The 19,559-nt window shown below is 49.2% G+C and overlaps 1 protein-coding gene across 1 annotated transcript in view; it reads right to left on the bottom strand.

Moving 5' to 3' along the window:
* The window catches only part of LOC114069845 (voltage-dependent N-type calcium channel subunit alpha-1B-like), a gene marked incomplete at its 5' end in the record, with an annotated part of 92,886 nt that overhangs the window by 64,464 nt on the left and 8,863 nt on the right, over positions 1–19,559 (bottom strand). The window contains one exon of the mRNA XM_027906922.1: positions 6,977–7,080. Within this exon, the coding sequence (XP_027762723.1) occupies positions 6,977–7,080 (104 nt within the window). The remainder of the gene's footprint in view (positions 1–6,976; positions 7,081–19,559) is intronic.

Raw genomic sequence — 19,559 nt, 5'->3', positions numbered from 1 at the left:
TTCCTCCTTTTGTCTTTAAGTTCTGGCTTGTGCCCATTTTGCTTTGATTGCCCCTAATCTGATTTGAAAAGCTGCCAGTGCCACAGCAGCGAGGAGGCAGCAGCAAAGTGAGAAAAAGGAGCTCAAAAGCACCGTTTATCTCCCAGAATCGTCCTGTTCCAATTGCTGCCTGAACCTCTGGCTCTGTTCAGAAAGTTTCCACCCCCGAGTCAAAGCAGAAGCCCCAGGAAATTCAAATTTAGGTCTCCTGTGTACCATTCCTATATTACAGGCTTTAATTTCCATTGTGGTTTAGCAGAAGGGAAAAAAAAAAAAAAAAAAAAAAAAAAAAGGTCCAGCTCTCCTGTACCAACCAAACCCACAAAAGGAGCAAAGGACCCACTTTTAATAGGACATTTCACTTGGTGAGATGAAGCTCACGTGGAAAGTCACTGCTCCTCCTGCAAGAAAAACACATCCTTCTCCCATATTTCATGTTTGCAATGATGGCTTTGTTGGGAAGGGTGATGAGCAAGAAAAAAGGGAAAAAAAATGAGATTTTTTTTCTTCTGTTTCCACCCCCCTCCTCCTTTTTAAGCACAGCCTTGGAAAAGACTAAAAGCAAGGAGAAACCAAGCAGGATCTCATATCTCTCCATGATGCAACTCTTCTGCTGCAAATAATTAACACCAGGCAAAGTCAGATCACAGCAGGTAACAGTGAACTGGGAACAAATTTGCAGGGAAATGAATGATTGTCCCTGTAATGAGGGGAAGGAGGACAGAAGAACGCTTTGCCATCATGACAAATTAATCAGGCTCGTTCTTCCCCGGCCTCTGCACGTCCTGCAGGCTGAAGGTTTATGATCTCAGTCTGGCAAAAATCCTCAGGGTGGGAAAACCTGTCATGGAAGTGAGCAAGTCAGTGAGATGGTGAGGGCAGGATGGGGCTGTGCTCCCTCCCCAGGAGCTGCTCTGACACCACAAACACCTCAGGGACACAAAGGCCAACCCTGAGAGCCAGAGATCTGGGAGAGTGTTTATTGGGACTGTGCCCAGAGAGCATCCAGGCTGCAGATTGCTCCAAGCAGGATGCAGCAGGGGTTAAATTAAAGAATTCAAGAGTGAAAGCCCTTTTTCCCTGCCCCTTGTACCCCTGCAGGGTGCCAGCACAGCCTGTGGCTCTGTCCCCTGCCAGGCTCCTGCTGTCACAAAGATGCTGCATCCATTTGACCTCTCTCCCTGCAGTTCTCAGCCCAGATGGGCTCATAAAACATGAGGCAGGGGTTGCACATGGCAGGACAGAGCAGCCTGGCCCATGTCATGGCAATACCTGAGCAGGGAACCCCCTCCCTCACCCGCCCAGGCCTTGTGGTGCCTCTCCACGCTGGGTTCCTGCAGCTGAGTAAACCTCAGGAACAACCATCACACTTCACTGGCTGGGCTGGAAATACCTCAGGCTTCACCATAAATATTTGAGGGCATGACAAGCAGTGTTTTTCACACTCCAGAGGCACAGACTCTCAGTATCCAAATGCATCATTCCCAGGCTGGCCAGCACTCCCTGCCTCTCCAGCCTGGGTGCTCCCCACTGCTGAGGGAAAGCAGTGCCAGGAAGCACTTAACCTTGAAAGAACTTCAATCATCTTCCTCACAGCATCCCAGGATAACGTTTATCCTCTTTGCATGGTGGAATCCAAAGCACCAAACCAAAGAAATGTGATGTACAGGATCCTGCAGCTCGTCACCAGGCAAAATTAAAGTACCCCCCTCGGCACCCAAGCAGCAGAAAACTCCATAATCCCACCAATCTATGGGAAAAAGGTACTGATTGGGCTGAGAGGGGGCTGAGGGCTGGGAGGGGGACAGCAGCAGGGTGAGGAAAACAGCACTGGAAGTTGCTGCTGAGGGAGGGAACACCGGGAAGCCAAGGTGTGTGGGGGGGGGTGGGTGCCCATCCCTGGGTGGCAGGAGCTGCCCGAGCAAGAAACCAGGACAAAAGCAGGAAACAAACCGAGTGTTGGGCAGCAGTTCTCAAACAGCAGGGGTGTCTTTCCCCCCTCACTGCAAACTATTCCATTAAAAATTCATCAGGGCCATCACAGGGCATTTTCTGGTCAGAATTGAAGCCACGTCCCCCGACATCCCCAAAGCCAACGACACCGTGTGTCAGGAATACAGGAAGGCATCTGGGGTCAGTGGCTCCTGACACGACTTGCACTCAGAGCATTCCCATGGTGCCAACAGAGGCAGCCAATCTTTTGCCATGGAATGGCTGCATTCCCTGTGATGGATGCCTTTATTGCCACCCGGGTCACAAAAAATCTAATAGGAATAAACACCCGGTGCAGTCGACATGAGAAGATGTTTCAAGCAAAAATGTTTTATGGCTACAAAAATCCCTGAACATTTTCACTGCTGCTGAACTGGACACCTGACAAAATGCAAGCTCAGTTTCTGGCAACCAAGGGCCCCAGCTTTCTGGAACTGGATTAGTAGTTCCAAAAGTGTGGATTGTCATGGTTTAGGGCAGCTTTGTAGTGTGACCGAGACCTGGTTCATCCTTTGGGGTGGGTGGGTGGGTGGATGGCTAGGCAGAGCTTCACCCAAGTGTCTAATCTCCTCATTTCACTGATTTTTAATGATTTCTTTCATTTCCCTTTTCCTTTTTTTCTTTGTTTTTCTTTGGGTTGGGGAGGTGTCAGGCTCAGGCAGTCACCCCAAGGTGCTTCCCAGCACATGGATGGGCAGCAGCTCATCCTGTTTGAGTGGACAGACCTCTGTGGTTCACAAGGAGAAGCAAACAAGCCGTCTGAGTGTTCAGAGTGTCAAAAGGGAGAGAAATCTCTGCTCCTGCCTCTGCTCTCCTGGCCCTGAACAGTTCTGAGCTCTCACATCAGGGAAAGTTCCCCCAGAAGAAAAATAATCTGTATTTTTCTGCTCTATTGGTTTCTGTTGGGTTTTATCAACTCATGGAGGAATGAAGCACCAGAGAAGGGAAGCAGAAAGCAGGGGGAATGTAAAGGAGGAATAGAGAGGAAAATCCCTCACCAGGGACACCAACCCACTGCTCCACAGCACATGGGATGCTGTGTCCTGCTGGGAGACCCCATATCTCCCCTAAACAACCCTGCTGGATTTTAGGAGCTCGATTGCAGCTCACCCGTGCCCCTCTGACCACGGCAGCACTCCAGGAAAACCCTCAATTCCTGCAGGAAAACAGCACAGCCTGTATTTGCTTGTGATGTGCCAGCTGGCAAAGGGGATCTGCTCCCAGTTTCCCCAGTCAGAGCCCACCTTCAGCACTGGGCTGGGCAGGCACAGCACTCACTGCAGCATCTGAAAGGACATGGACAGGCCAACATCCCCCTTGCACCCCCAGAGATGAGGTGTTTGCAACAACCCCACATTTCCTTGGATCACTGGGAAAGTCTGGATACTCAGACTTGATGTTCCCTTGCACGGGGAGTGGAGAGGAGCAGAAAGCAGAGCCGTTCTGGGAGGCTGTTAATTATTAACCAAGAACAAGAGCTCTGGCAGGGCTTTGATCAGCTCACACGAGGAGGACACTCTGTACAGCACCAGAGGCTCATGGAAGCTGAGCTATGGACCCAACATGCTTCTAATCACAGCTTTAGTCAGCTGCTGAGGGCTCTGTCACATCAGCTGTGGCCTGAGATTGGGGGTCATTTTTATAATATGTTTTCACCAACACTTTCCCATCTCCCTGTCACTTCCCTGCCTTTGCTTTTATTACAGAATCACAGAATTGTGGAATCATTACAGTTGGAAAAGAGCTTTAAGATCACTGAGTCCAGCTGTCAACCAGCACCACCCCCATGGTCACCACTGAACCGTGTCCTCAAGTGTCACATCCACATTTTTTTTTCACCCTCCCAGGGGTGCTGACTCCACCACTTCCATGGGCAGCCTGTTCCAATACTTTCCATCCCTTTCCATGAAAATAGTGCTCCTAATATCCGATCTAAACCTCTCAGGTACAGCTTGAGGCCATTTCCTCTCGTCCTGCCCTGTAATTCCAGAAGAGGGGAGAGGTTGTTTGCTCTTTATTTCAAAATCATAGTATCATCTCTTCTTTGACATTTTGTGAGCAGATGAGGCTGGGGATCTTAACTGGCTCCATCTCCCTCCACTGCTCAAACAAAGAAAACCAGGAGCTAAGCCCAGTTATTTCAGGTATCTGTTAGGTGTTGACAGGGGCTCACAAAGAACCACAGGAAGGCAGAACATTCCTTTCAGATTTATGGCAAAGCTGTCTACAATCCAGTGCGGGTAGGAAGCTCGATAAGTTCTTGTCATTTCAGATTTAGCCAGGCTGGACAGGGCTTGGAGCAAGCTGGGCTAGTGGAAGGTGTCCCTGCCCATGGCAGGGGTGGAAGGAGTTAGTTGAGCTTTAAGGTCCCTTCCAACCCAAACAGTTCTGTGATTCTGTGATTAATTATATTGCCATAATCTGTGATAGCAACTGTACATCTGCTTCAGAAATTTGCAGCTTCCTCTTCACTCACTGAGGAACAAATACACAAGGAAAAACAGCTCAAAAACAACAACTGAAAAATAGGAGCTGGACTCGGTGGTCCTTGTGGGTCCCTTGCAACTCAGCATATTCTGTGATTCTGTGAAAACCTTTTCCTGTGGCTTTCCAAGGTCCAGGCTGGAGCTTAACCCCTTGCTGCTCGTGGTGACAGGGCAAAATGCTGGAAAAGCAAATACAACCTGGCCAACAAGTTGGACTCAGTGGTTCCTGTGGGTCCCTTCCAGCTCAGGATAGTTTATGATTCTAACAGGGAAAGAGGACAGTAATGAAGATCACACTAGTGAGCTGACCTCAGCTTTGCAGTGGTTTCCTGGGGGTGTTACATCCCCTGGTTCTCCCTGCTCTTCCCTCTCTGGAATGTGTGGAGAAGGAGGGCAGAGTATTCCCCCAGGATCCAGCAGAGTGACATTCAAGGCCGGGGTGCACAGATCATGAAAACAAGAAGCAGCTGAGTTAACCCTGCTCATGGGCTGTTTGGAGAACCCCTAACCCCAAATCAGCTTGGTTCTGTTGAAACAGGAATGTGGGGTATTGCCAAGAGTCTCTGCTGCTGACACTGCCAGTGGGATGGGGGTGTTTCCGTGTCCTGGAGTGAAACTGGACCCTATGGAAGCCAACATGCATTTTCCAACAATCCTTTCTCCATGAAGAAACCCCTGTAAAGAATAACCTCCAGAAGAAATGCATCTTTTCTTTTCTTTTTTTTTTTTTTCCCCTCTGGTTCTGTCTGGGGCTTTTGGCTGCAGAATATGGAGCCACAGGACACACATTGACAGGGGAAAATTGGTCAGAGTGGGAAAATATACAAGGAAAAAACAGATTAAAAACGAGGATCACTGAAAGATAAAAAAGGAAAAGCCCAGCTTCTCTGGGCAACCTATGCCAGGCCCTCACCACCCTCACAGGGAAGGGGTTTTTATCCTCACTTTCCTTCCCTGCCCAGTAGCTTCAGGCCCACCAAGAGCCTGCTGAGCTCTGTGCTCACCCCTGAGCTGGGATGTTTATTCCCTTCAGCCTCTCCCCAGGAATTATTCCAGGCAAGGCCATCAATCAATCCACTCTGCCAAACAGAAATTAAAAGCTTCCCTCTGTGAAGAAGAAAATCTCCTCCTCACCACGACCAAAGGCAGACCCGGTGCCCAGAACTGCATTTTTAAGAGCAGATTCATACTTATCTAATATTCATATTTTGCCCTGAGCAGCAAGAGGCTTTCAGGAGAGTCAGACAAGGGTCTCTGCCTTTTGCTCACACCAAACACATTGGAATCCAGCACGAAGGAACAGGAGTTTTAAATCCCATGGATCATTCCAGTCACCGTGGGCTGACCCCAGTGTGACAGAAGAATGAGCAGCATTGCTGCCTCCCTGCTCCTGCCACGCTGTGCGCTTTGAGGACCAAAATAATTACAAAATAGCACCATTTTGCATTAATATCTGCTTTGGAAAACACTTTTTCTTCTCTGGTAGCTTTAAAAAGGAGGAGCAAAGGTGCAGCACTGAAAGGCTTTTACCACACAGCAGCAACAAGTCTTTTTTTCTTCCTCTGCTGCCAAGAGCCAGAAAAAAAAAAAATCTAAATCTTTATACATCTATAGAGTCTCAATCACCTGCTTGATCTAAGAAGAAATGCTGTGCAAAATGAGGTGCCAGAGCTCAGGAGCCTGCAAACCACTGAGATGAGGCAGGTTGTTAATGCCAGATCAAATTTCCCCACATGCTGGGGACGTTCCAGCTCAGCTTCAGGCTTGGCAGCTCAATTCCTGCAACGGTCCAAACCCAAAACTCAGATGCAACAACACCAAAACCTCGGCTGACCCCTGGGGTTTGGAACATCAGGAGACCGTGGGTCCCCAGAATCCAGACATTGGCTTAAACAGGGAGAGATTAAACAAATAAAACAAAACCCACAAAACATCAACACAAAACAAAACAAAACAAAACAACCCACAAACAAAACAAACAAACAACCAAAACAGAAAAAAACACAGCCAAACAAACCCCTGAGATCTTTCAGCTTCCCTTAGTTTGAGCTTCCCCTCCCCTTGTGCTGTACAGTTACACCAAGTGCATTATCCACACTTCCATGTCCAGTTCCAGCATTATTTTGGCACCAGTGGGTTCCTGGTGGGGTTTCAAGGTGGCACAGGAGTGTTGGCTGCACAGGCCCAGGTCAGTGGAATTACAGGGAGTTCACTCAGCTCTTGGGTCTGGGTTCAGAATCCTCTCAAGTGGTGATTATTCACCAGCCTATCCCCATCCCAAGGTTCTACAGTCTTATAGAAATATCCCACTGCATGCAGGGTAGGAAAAGTGGGAAGGGGGACAATGCACAGTGGGATGTATCACCCAGCTCTCCCAGTTACATCTACTCACTAAAACCAACACATCTTCCCTTTTCACATCCAGGTGGGGACAAACAAGTCATTGGTGTTCTTCTTACCCTGATAAGACGCCCAGCACCAAGTTGAGCATGAAGAAAGAGCCAATGATGATGAGAGGGATGAAGTAAAGCCAATTCCAGGTATTTCCTGCAGCATCATTTGTCTGGAAACAAAGAAAAAGGGAGAGACAAAACCAAATATTAATTCACCTCAGAAACAAAATACCACACAGAACCTGCAGGGCAGAGGAGATTCCCCTTGGATTTCCGTGGCTCATCCACCCCTGATGGTTAGTTCTGTTGTGTTCAGCAGCTGAAAGGCCAGCAAAAGAACTGATGAACCAAGCTGATTGTCCCACCACCCACAGCACGATTTGTCATCGGCTCCAGTGAGAAGATTCATCTGATGGCTCTGGACATGACGTGGATAAGGGGATGCTCCCTCAGTCAGTTTGCAGATGACACCAGGTTGGGTGGGATGTGGATGTGCTGGAGGGCAGGAGGGCTCTGCAGAGGGATCTGGGCAGTCTGAATCTGTGGGTTGAGTGAGGTCAGCAGGGTGAGGGGCAGCAGGACCAAGTGCTGGGTCCTGCCCTTGGGTCACAACAACAGCATGGAACGCTCCAGGCTGGGGCAGAGGGGTTGGAACGTTGGAAAAGGCTCTGGGTGTGCTGGTGACGGCCACTGAAGGTGAGCCCAGGTGTGGCCAGGTGGGTAAGAGGCCAATGGCCCCTGGGCTGTGCCAGAAATAGGGGGGGCACGGGCCCAGGGCAATGCCTGTCCCACTGGTGAGGGCACTGCTGGGGCACCTCCAGTGCTGGGTTCAGTTTTGGGCACCTCATAACAAGAAAGACACTGAGGGGCTGGAGCGTGTCCAGGGAAGGGAACGGAGCTGGGAAGGGGCTGGAGCAGCAGGAGGGGCTGAGGGAGCTGGGGGGGCTCAGCCTGGAGAAAAGGAGGCTCAGGGGGGACCTTCTGGCTCTGCAACTCCCTGACAGGAGGGGGGAGCTGGGGGTTGTTGGTCTCTGCTCCCCAGTAACAGGAAATAAAACAACAGCAAACAGCCTCAAGCTGCACCAGGGGAGGGTCAGGTTGGACATCAGGAGGAATTTCTTCATGGAAAGGCTCATCAAGCCCTGGCACAGCTGCCCAGGGCAGGGGTGGGATCACCATCCCTGGAGGGATTTAAAAGATGCCACATGTGGCTGTGGCACTTGGGTTAGGGGTGGCCTGGGCAGGGCTGGGGAATGGTTGGACTCGATGACCTTACAGGCCTTTTCCAACCCAAATGATTCCACGGTTCTGGGAGTTCCACAGCTCCAGGCTGACCCCGCTCCGGGCCCAAGAGGCATTTGTAGGTGATCTAACTCTGGGCAGGCTTTTCCAGCAGCCTCTCCTCTCCCCATCTCAACCCTTGCCCGTGTGCTGAGCGTCGGCATCGCATTTCCATGTGAACTGAGGCAGCAGCAGGAGGGAACCACGGCCCTCCCTTCATCTGGGCTGCAATTAAGGCCAGGGTGGCACCGTGCCCGGAATCTGCACACACAGACAAGGAGTCTGCAAGGAAACCAGGAGTGTTCCCGGGGATTGCAGCTCCACAGCTGCTTACTCAGCACTTTCCTGTCACCAAACAGCCATCCTTGCTCCCTGAGTAAGCACCGGTGAGGAGGGAGGGGAGGGTGTTTTAGGGTGTGACAAAGTTTCCCCGCATTCATCGACCACCAGGGAGCTCTTCAGGGAACTGCTGAGAAGTGAAATGCCACGTGGGCATTTACTGAGTGCTCAGGGAAATGCAAATTCCTCTCTTTCGAGTGGAGAATCCGGGGTGAAGGAAGGGAATGAGAAACGAGGGAAAAGGGAAGGAAAGGCTCAAAGAACGGAAAAGGAGAAGGGAGGTGAAAACCCAAAAAGAAAAGAGGAAAGGGGAAAAGGGGAAAAAAAGGGGGGAAAGGGAAAAAGGAGGAAAAAGGGGAAAAAGGAGGAAGGGGATAAAAAAAAAAAAAAAAAAAAAGGGAAAAAAAAGGAAAAAAAAAAGGAAAAAAGGGGAAAAAAAGATAAAGAGGAAAGACCCAAAGAAAGTTAAAGGAAAAGTAAAAAGGAAAGTAAAAACCCAAAAGGAAAAGGAAAAATTAAAATAAAGGGGAAAAGGGGGGGGAAAAGGAAAAAAAATGAAAGTAAAGACACAAATTCTCCTCCTCCTCCTGTAAACAGGATCACCAAGCTCACCCTGCTGCCCAAAGGCAGAGCTCCCACAGAGGGGCTCTCAGACACCAACGGGCACAAAATGCATTAATTCCAACTTATACTGGGGCCTTTTTCTTGTTATCTGGGGTGCTTTTTGGTCACTGTTCCCAAGCATATCTGCAAGAGCAAATTTGCTTGGAAAAAGAGCATTTCAGAGCATTTTATTTCAGCCAGGCGTGGACCTGATGCCACCTCGAGTGTCTCTGCAGAAGGAGTCACCCAATGAACAAGCCAAAGTGTGGTGTTTCAGAGCATTTCCCACAGGTAATAATACTTAGAGCCCTGCTGCAAGTAAATACCCCCTGGGATAACTGATATGCTCCATGTCTGCATAAATCCTTCCTCAAGGAACGGGCTCTGGATCCAACACGTGACGAGCACTTCTCCAAATAGCCCAACATCTTCAGAAATATCTGTGTCAGTTGATCAGTGACTCAGCTGAGAGGAGCAACCAACCCCTCCACAGACCAGCCCTGCTCCAGGCAAACCCAGCATGGGAGAGGCTGAGGAGAAAACAGGAGAGGAGAATGGGAGTAGGAACAGAGGGAGAATGGGAGTAGGAATACAGGGAAAATAAGAGTAGGAAAACAGGGAAAATGAGATTAGGAACACGGGAAACGGGAGTGGGAACACAGAGGAAATGGGGGTAGGAGCATGGAAGATGGGAGTAGGAACACAGGGAAAATGGGAGTAGGAAACACAGGAAAAGTGGGAGTAGGAACACAGAGAAAACAGGAGTAGGAATGCAGGGAAAAAAGGAGTAAGAACACAGGGAGAATGGGAGCAGGAACACAGGAGCAGCCTGATCTCCCATTTTGGTTTTGAAAGCCTTTTGCAATCCCTGTCTTCCTCTGTCTTTTGAGGTGAGTCACAGAAGTCTGAGTTGGAAGGAACCCACAAGCTCTATCCCAGCCCAGCAGTGCCAGTTCTTCATTCCCTGTTTTGTTTTTCCATTCCTCTCTCTTTGCTATCAGCTCTTTCCTTTCCCTGTTCCCCTGCCCTCCACGGGTGGGTTTGGAGGATACAAGGACATTCATCCTACCCCTCTTCCCCAACACATGAGGGAAGAAAGAGCCAGCGACGATGAGAGGGAGGAAGTAAATTCCAGGTATTTCCCAACAGAGAAAAGGGGGAAGTGCCTGGGACTGCTGTCCTGGGATTACCAGAGCAAAGCCAGGTTTTATATTTGGAGGCTCTTCTTCAGTTCCCATCCTGTCAACCAAACATCTCCAGTTGGAGCAAGTGGATCCCACTCAGTGAGGACTGATCCTCGTGGGTCCCTTCCAGCTCAGGATATTCCATGGTTCTATGAGGCCTGGAATTGCTGTCAGCCAGGCTAGGGGAGATGCAGATCCAGCCCATGAGGAGGAGCTGGAGGAAGGAACAGATGGGAGAAGAGAAACCACATAAGCCTGCAAAGGGAGTGCAGCAGGTTCGTCGCTGCCAAAGGATCGTTTGTCGTTTATTTATTCATTTGAAGCCCAAACTTGGTGACAGATCCACAGCTCCATGCCACCAGCAAAGCCCCTAAAAAACGAAATGTGCTGAAATGCAGCTGATTAACCAGCCTTCTCTGAGCCTTTGCTGGGTTGCCTTGTGCTCAGGGCAGGGCAGGGACTTGCTGTGTTTGCTCTGCCTCGCTCACAACCAGCCAGGACGAGCCAGACTTTGGAGACAGCGACAAACACCAGGCAAAAGCTCTGCCTGCCCTGAGCCCTCCATCCACAGAGCCACCAGGGTTTGGGCTGTGGCCCAGCTCCAGGCTGGCTCATTAAGCAGCACAAGACAAGAGATCAAATCAATTTTTCTGTTCCAGCTCAAACATTAAGGCCTGGCTGGCTCTCAGGGTCACTTGAGCCTGACCGCAGGTCTAACCCGAGAAGGAGGCAGGAGGAATGAAACGCTGGATGTGACGTGCCAGAGTTACATCCAGAAGTTCACTGAGGGCTCTTTCACTGCTCCTGAGCCTTCTGGGTTAGAAAGAGCAGCAGGGCCTTCAGCAGCACCCCCTGAGCTGTGCCCACACCAAGCCTGGCTCCGGGAGCACCTCGAGCATTGGGATTGATGATTAAACTTGACAGCCCAGTTCTCCCAGAGAAAGGTGCTGCACAGTTCCCTCTGAGACATCTAAGGGACACTTTTGGGGTCACAGTGGAGACCCAGAGATCTGTGCCTCATGCATTTAAAGCCCATACAAGCTCTCAGGCCCCTGGAGTGCTCTTCCCAACAAGCCCAGCTGCCATGGCTCCCTCTACCCAACCTCTGCTCAGCTCCCAGCTGCTTCCACCCCCTGCCCTGGCATTTGTATCAGGGTGCACCCACCATGCTAAGCCTAACCCAAATCCCTACAGACACCCTTCTAACCTCTTCCATGGGACTCATAAAAAAAAAACAACCCAAAATACCAGCAGGCTCTTGGTAAAATCCTTGAAAGCTGGCAGCATTTTAATTTTGCTCCAATACCACTGGCTGTGTAGGAGCAGTTTTAACTCCCATCACGACATGCAATCACAACGTTAATTCAGCCAACTTTCAATAGAAGCAAATCCTTCCCCTTTGTTTCTCCCCTTACAGAGCTGGGGAGAAGGCAAAAGCAAAAGTGCTGATGTTTTATGCCTCCATCCAATAAATCAATAGTAAATATGCTAACAGGGCTCCTTGATAAAAAATTCATTCTCTCCCCAGCTCGTGTAGATTCACTCAGCTGCTTTATTCATGAGTGTGCTTGCCTGGCACTGGCAAAAGCTCTTTCACTGGCAAAAACAACAGGCTGGCCAAGGGACTCCACCTATTTTTTTAATGGTTTGGGGCTTTTTTCTTTTGTAGTTTCTCCTCTCCTGTCTTTTATTTTTAAACAGCTGTGGACTTGAATTATGAATGTAAACTTGACATTGGGAACGAGTCATGCACATTCACAATAAGGGAGGTCAGAACTAGGGTGGAGGTGCCCAAGAGGAAGAATTACCCCAGAAAACACCTGACCAGCCCCTCTCTGAACCCCACAGTTATGGGACTGGAGCTGCCTGGAAGATTTAAGTCCAGGTTGGATGGAGCTCTGAGCCACCTGGTCTAGTGGAAGGTGTCCCTGCCCATCTCAGGGGGTTGGAATGAGATGATCTTTCAGGTCCCTTCCAAGCCAAACCATTCCATGATTCCATGAAGCCGCATTTTACACCTTTGAGCCCTTTCTGCAAGGTCACACAGGATGTTAATGGCACAGTGACCCAGCCAAGCTGTAACTCTGCACCAGGATGGCTGGTGAAGAGCCACAGCTGTCCCCAGATGTGCTCCTGAAGTCACCAGGAGGGGGAAATATTCGCTCTCCTGCACATTTATAACACAGACACACACATTTAGAGCCCTGGTCACCCTGGTTGCTCGTGGATCCTGTGATATTCAGGCAAGGCTGCATTCAGACCAAAGCAGAGTTTTGCTGGTCTAGTGAGCAGGTGCAGAATAAACTTTTCCTCCCACTCAGCAGTCGCTGGGGCTGCAGCCCCTCAGTCAGCAACACAGAGCCAGTCACACAGAGCTGTTCCCAGAGCACTCCAACAACCCAGTACTCCATCATCTTCTGGCTCTGGACAGAGGGAATTGTGAGTCCATGCCCCAAATCATTACATTTAATGATAGTCCTAAGAATAATGCACAGGCTTCTCCATCATCTGAAATGCAGATCTGGTCCCTGCCTGATTCTTGTTTCTTCTTTTCCCTCCAAACTTCACCAGCAAAAGCTTCCCAAGCAGTTTTCAAAGCAGAAAACTGGTTTAATCAATTAAAATCTCAATTCCATCATATAAAATCCCAACAATAGGCTCTTACACACCTGCATTCTGCAGCAGAGGGTGGAGACTGAGCAGAGCATTGATCAGTTTAGGCTTGGTCACCTTCTCATTCTGTCTTCTAATGAAACTAAACCTCCAGCAGTACAGCTCCTCCCCTTAATTATAAGTTTAGTTATTACCAGAAGTTTTTATAAGTTAATTATAAGCAGAAAATATCCTTGTAGGTACCTCTCCAGCTCACAGAATGAGCTCAGAGCTCAGTCCCCCAGACTCTGGAGCACAGCAAAGCCCCCCAGGTCCAACAGCCCTTTGTCAATGCAAACCCCACTCAGAACAAGGGTCCAAAGCTGTTTTATCCCCCACTATTTTCCTGCTTCAGGCAAAAAACCCAGCTGGTCATGGGTGAACCCTCTTGGTTCCATCCTGAAGAGGCTTCACAAGGTTTTCTGAAGACATTTTAAACAGAAAAAGACTGTCTATGACAGGAAAGAAAAAAGAAATTTTAGAAAAAAGACTTTTCCTAATCACAATCCTTGCCAGGTTGTGCCAAATTTAAATGAAAACTGCTGTGAAATTCCAAATTTAAGTGTGAAAATATTTACTGTAGTGTAAACTCATTAAGTCTGTCGAAAATAAAGAGACCATCTCTGCTCTGTGTTCCAAGAGCCTTCACTGGGAGGGAACAACCTGGGAACTGGTTTGTTGTGATGAATTGTTTTCCACAGTTACTGGGCAGTTTTCCTCCTGCAAGGGACTTGCAGAGCATTTGTTGGATTTTAGAATCATAGAATAGTTTGGGTTGAAAGGAGTTGAAAGATCATTTCCTTCCCTCCACCCCTGCCATGGGCAGGGACATTTTCCACCAGCCCAGGTTGCTCCAAGCCCTGTCCAGCCTGGCCTTGGACATTTCCAGGGGCACAAAGAACACAAAAAAAAGAATAAAAATGTTGCAGAAAAAAAAATGGATTAAAAATTTCCTGTTTGAAAGTGTCTGTAGTGCCAGGAATTTTATCAGTTGGAGAAAAAACAAGAGATTGTCTGAGAGGTGGTGGCTGCCCCATCCCTGGAATGTCCAAGGCCAGGTTGGACAGGGCTTGGAGCAACCTGGGCTGGTGGAAGGTGTCCCAGGGTGGAACAAGATGATCTTTAAGGTCCCTCCCAACCCAAAGACAACTGCCTTTCTCATCCTGGGTGGGAAGGCAATTGTGGGGCTTGTGGAGAGCTGCTTGTGTACCCTCAGTGCTACAAGGGAATCCCTTCAGCTGGAATTCTCGCTCCCTGACAAGCCCTGGTGATTGTGCTGCTGTTTGGAGAGACTTCAGCCCTTTCCAGAGAGCAATTGCTCTGCTGAAGGGGCTCTTGAAGTTTGTATGATACGTGTCACTCTCCTGCTTTCTATCTTAAATGTCTCCTGTCGAACCTGGAGGTGGCCACCCCACAGGCAGTTTGAATTTATCTTCCCTGGAACATCAAATAAAACCCAGAAGATTCAGTGAGGCACTTCAACTCTCTGCACATTTGCTCAAGTGCTTTCCTGAGCAGGGTGATTTGCTCAGCCAGGGCTGAAATGGCTCAGTCCTGTTTTACTTAAGAAAGGATGTCCACGTGGGCAGGGGGTCATCAGTCTGTGTTTGCAGACAGATGGAGGCCCAGGCATGGTCAGAGACCTCCAGCACACCCCTCTTGGCATCTCAATATTTCAAAAGCATTTTAGCCTTAGGCATGTTCCACATTTCCTGTTACAATGCCTTTGGATTTCTGCAAAAACACCCCAGCTGAGGAATTATGCACAGCAACACTGCATCCCTGAAAGACCTGGGAATCCAGCCCTTTGGCAAACAGGCCCTCCAGCCCTCCCAAATCCATGAGGATAGCATGAATAATGGATATCAGCCAAGGCAGGGTTTAGGCTGGGGTAGGGCTGTTGTCCTGACAGCTCATCAGCTCCCACAGGATCCATCAGTTGGACAGATCCCTCCAATCTCCACATGCTTTTCCCTCACAGAGCAGCTCAGCTGGGCAGGAGAAGCTTGTGCTGCTTCTCCAGTGTCTAAGAGGGATTTTCCCAGCTGAACTACAAATCTGTTGATGAAAACACCGATTTTACTGGTGTTTAAAACTGGATTATAAATATCTGACCAGCTGTCATTAGTGGCAGGTACATTATTCCAGAGCCTGGTGTGAGGCTTCTCTCTGGGGAAATGGGAGTTGAGAAATCCAGTCCACCAGGACAGTTTGGAGTCCTAGGGAGGGTTCTGAGACATGGAAAGTTTGGGTATTTTCTCACCACTGGGTTTCTGCCTGACAGCTTCACATGGGTGGTAGGTGAGTCTGTAGGTGAGTCTCTGTAATTCCTTAAATTTAAACCATTGACATGACCCAAGGCTAAGGTTGGATTCAGCCACGCCCAAACTCCTGTATGAGGAGGAGTTTAGGAAACAAGGGAGTCCTTTCTGCACCTTGTCGCTCAGTGAAAGGGCTTTTAAAGTAAATTTTATCTAAACCTTCCACTCTCACCCACAACACCAATCCTGCACTCAAAGCTGCTCCAGGCTCTCAGTGCCTGCTCCTGAACCTTTCCTGGAGGTGACTGGTGATGCTGAAACACAAGAAATCAGCATTTAACCCCTCAGCAGAGACTGGGAATTCTTCTTTCTGTGCACACACGAGATGCCTGGTTCTTATTAGCAAATTAAAATCAGCCTGGCTCAACAGGGAGTGCCACGAACACCAAACACATCAGGGCACTTGGTGTGCTCAGCTGGAGAGGAGGAGACTGAGGGGAGATCTCACTGGGGTGAATTCAAGAAATTCAAAAACACAAAGAGGAATGAAAATACCAAGTGAATCATAAGCTGTTATAATTCAGTGAGGGTAAAGTTCTAGTTGGGATCCAATTTAAGGTAGGCTTATATTTTATTTGAACTGTTCATTCCTACTTACAAGCATATTAGGTTAGGTCCAGTCCACAGACTTGAAATACCCACTGGACACTAATATTTGTCAGTAGAAAATAGAAGAAACATGAAAAACCTCTTGCCATTAATATCAAAAGCCAGTGAGTGTACACTCTGACATTTCTCCTTTCCTGCAAGGAGCCCCTACTCTGCAAAGCAAATTCCACCCTGTAGCTTTGAATTCCTGTGGAGAAAAGATGAAAGGTGAAACCCCAGCTCTTTGAAAGTCAACACCAAGATTCCTGCCGACCTCGAGATGAATCAGAGTCGACCCATGATTTTCTGAGGGAGAACTGGGACCACAAACACCCTCCTCAGCTCCTTGGGAGCTCATCGAGCACCTCCATGTCAAAGGCACGGCTGCACCTCACGGAAATCAAACAGTGTAAGGATCAAACCTGTGTAGGAACCACGGCAAGGAGCTCCAACACCTTCCCAATCCCCTGAGGACACCATGGAAAGCACTCCAAGCTCACCACAGCCACAGCTCTACACCAGCCGTCTCCTCTCCATTGACAGGCTTTGTAATTAATGCCTCTACTAAGCACAGTAAAATAATTATTTCAGTTGGAGAATTTGTCGTCAGGCACAAAGCTTTTGAAGCTTTTCTCACTTTGCAAACAGGAGATTGTTTCACCATGGACAATAAGGTTCTTGCACGAGCCAAGCTGAGAATTACTGCTCAGAAAAGGAAACAAAGAGTTGTACTATTGCCTCTTGAAAAGGCTTTACACCCCCAGCCAGCCAATGTTAGCAAGAGATGAATCACTGTCATTCACAAACAGGGAGATGTAAACAAGGTGATGTGAAATCCCGCTGTTTGATTTGAAGACAAGGTCTGGAGGAAGATCTGGCCACAGAGCCCAGGGCATCGCAGCTTCCCTTGCTCAGCAGCTGCATTATTTCCTCCCACCCCAGTACTCAGCCTCTGCGGTTCTTTTTATACACAGATTCCACACCTTAGTTTGCCAAGAACTTGGAATCCACCCCTGGGCATGTCCTCCCTCAGCATCCTGCAGCTCCAGCAGCCCCTGGTTACAGAGTGCAGAGAGCTGTGCTGACAGCATAACCAACACTGAGCATATAAAAACGTTTATGGGAAATGGTGGATAAATTTAACAGTCCCAAGAGACAGTCTGATCACCAGCTGCCACTCATTTCAGCCCTGGCTCCCTCAAAGTGGCCCCTCAGTGTCCCCCATCACCCCAACCCCGGAGAGAAGCTCCAGGTGAGCACCACGAGGTGCTGAGTGACAGAGCCCAGAGCAGGGTCTGCGTCAGCACCACCACACCAGGGTGGGGATGGGGCATCAACCAGTGCAGGGGCTGGTCCACACCGTGGGGAGATACAGCTGCTGTCCCTGGACCAGCCTGGGACCAGCCTGATCCCTGCTGCAGAGAGCAGGTTTGCCACTCCAGGGCGTGTGGCACTTGAGCAGCATTGCAGCCCACGAGGAGCTGGTGCTCCAGGGAGGTGGTTTTTTTCCCTAATTTCATTATCTAGAAGATGCTCAGCCCATCCTTGAGGGATCTCTGCTCTGTCTGCACTGGATCAGACTGAAGTGCTGTTCAGAACACTGGACTGTGGCTCTGAGCCCTCCCACACCGAGGGAAACAGTTTAGTTTCTCTGTTCCAGTGCAGTCCCAGACCACGCTGAAGGCCTGAATTACAAGAGGTAAATGCACTCCACTTGCTGGAGAAAAGGTTCTTCCCCATCACCACCTTTCCTAAATCACCTGTTGCTCCTTGACTCTGAGTACAAACAGGCCACAGCTCCCAGAAATGCTTGTTTGGAGTAATTGTTCCACTGCTTTTGTGCTGCTGAGGCAGGAAGGCCTTTTCCTGAGCTTATTATCAAAGCATTTCACCCAACTGATGACTCAGCCTTTTCGCTTCAAGCATAAATCACCCTCCAGGTAAAGTCTTGCTGGAAAGATTTCACTGGCCCCAATTAAAAGGAAACTCTCTGAAAGTGCAAACAGTGGATTAGCCAGGAGAAAACGGGCTGAGATTTGACAACTTGCTTTCTCCTTGCCCTCCTAATTCCTCAATTTATCACAGGAGAAGACATGGATATTTGCAAGGTAGGTTGTTTAATGCAAAGCCTGTGCTGAAGTCTCTCTAAAACTGTGGGAAGGCTGTCTCTGGACCACACAGAAAGTCATCTCAATCCTTTGGGAGTGACTAAATAACCCTTCTCAATTAAGTGCTTGCTCTGGACAGACCTGAGCCCAAACCATCCAACCCAAGGCCAAGTTCCCACATTCCTGAACGTCACTTGGCACCAAACTCTTCAGTCTGCCCGATGGCACCACAAAGCAGCTTTTTCAGTCTCAAGTCTGCTTTCAGGACAGAGCAGATTAAATAGTTCGATTAATGCTGAACTAAAAAGGCACATTTCACCCTGTGACAGATCCCTACCATCACCACTGAAAATCCTGACTCTTCCAAACACCCCCCAATCAATGGAGCAGCAGGAAGAGGGGAGCACTAACAAAGCCCTGGTGATGCAAAGCAATCAATCAATCAACCAGCCTTTTTCAGAAGGAAATGAACGACCCATTAAGGAGGAAGTTGTAACCTCAACGTTCCTGGGCTGGGTCTGAGCCCCAGACTGCCTGGCATCACAGAGATTTCAGCCTTGAGGAACGGCCCCCAAGCAGGGCTGGCAGCTCTGACAGCAGGATTGGAGGGGATTTGCACGAGCAGGGTGACAAACCTGTCCCAGCAGAACCCCTGTGGCCCTGGACACGGCAGGGAAGGGGTGAAGGAAGGGCTCTGCTGAGCCTGAGGGACAGCAGCTTACACAGTCATGGGGTGGTTTGGGTTGGGAGGAACCTTAAAGCTCATCCTGTTCCACCAGAGACACCTTCCACCAGCCCAGGTGGGATTCTGTGACCAAAACTGCACTCCTGCCACTCCTGCAGTCTGAGAGCTGAATCCACCATGAGCCACCACAGAGGGTTTCAGTCACTGCAGCCCCTGGTTTGGGGTTTTGTCTCCTTTTTTAAATTTGGTGAACTCAGAGTAGGCACAGAAGACACCACAACAAAAGCCAAGTGGCCAGAAAACTGCCATGTGAGTGAAGCTGTGAAGAGGATGAGGGATGCACAGGGTGGAGCTTCTCCACCCACAGATTCTCTCAGCAAAGGCACAGGCAGGTCCTCAGCAAGCAGGGCAGCACAGGGAGGGGGTGACAGCACTCAGGGCCGAGGGACAGGGGGCAGAGATGGCTCCTGGCATAATTTACATGAACTGAGGGGCCCTGTGGAACAACAACCCTCCACCCAACAAGCAGAACGTCCAGAGACCCTCAGACCTGACAGAGAAGTGAACCCACTGAGCACCACAACCTACAGCTGGGGTCTCAGACATGATATACAACGAACACTCAACAGCAGCTCATCCAGGAACCTGTTCCCAGCGAGATTAATGGATGTCTGGCATGACACTGTTAAGAGTTCCAAAGCAACCCCCAAAATCAATACCCCAATAGTAGCCTCTGGGTTTTGCACGTGGTACCAGAGGCAGTTTGGGAGAAGATGATCTAATACACCACATATTGATTAATCAATTCAGGCAGGATGCTAATGGGCTTTTCTTACAACACTTGGCACTGGAAGGAAGGAGCAGGAATGCTGAATGGGAGTGGGAGAA

The sequence above is a fragment of the Empidonax traillii genome, unplaced genomic scaffold (assembly GCF_003031625.1).
Source record: "Empidonax traillii isolate 1590-97213 ecotype Southwest subspecies unplaced genomic scaffold, ASM303162v1 scaffold1374:size120139, whole genome shotgun sequence".
NCBI lineage: Eukaryota > Metazoa > Chordata > Aves > Passeriformes > Tyrannidae > Empidonax > Empidonax traillii.
Note: the sequence above shows the minus strand (reverse complement) of the source record. Positions and strands in the feature narration are given on the sequence as shown.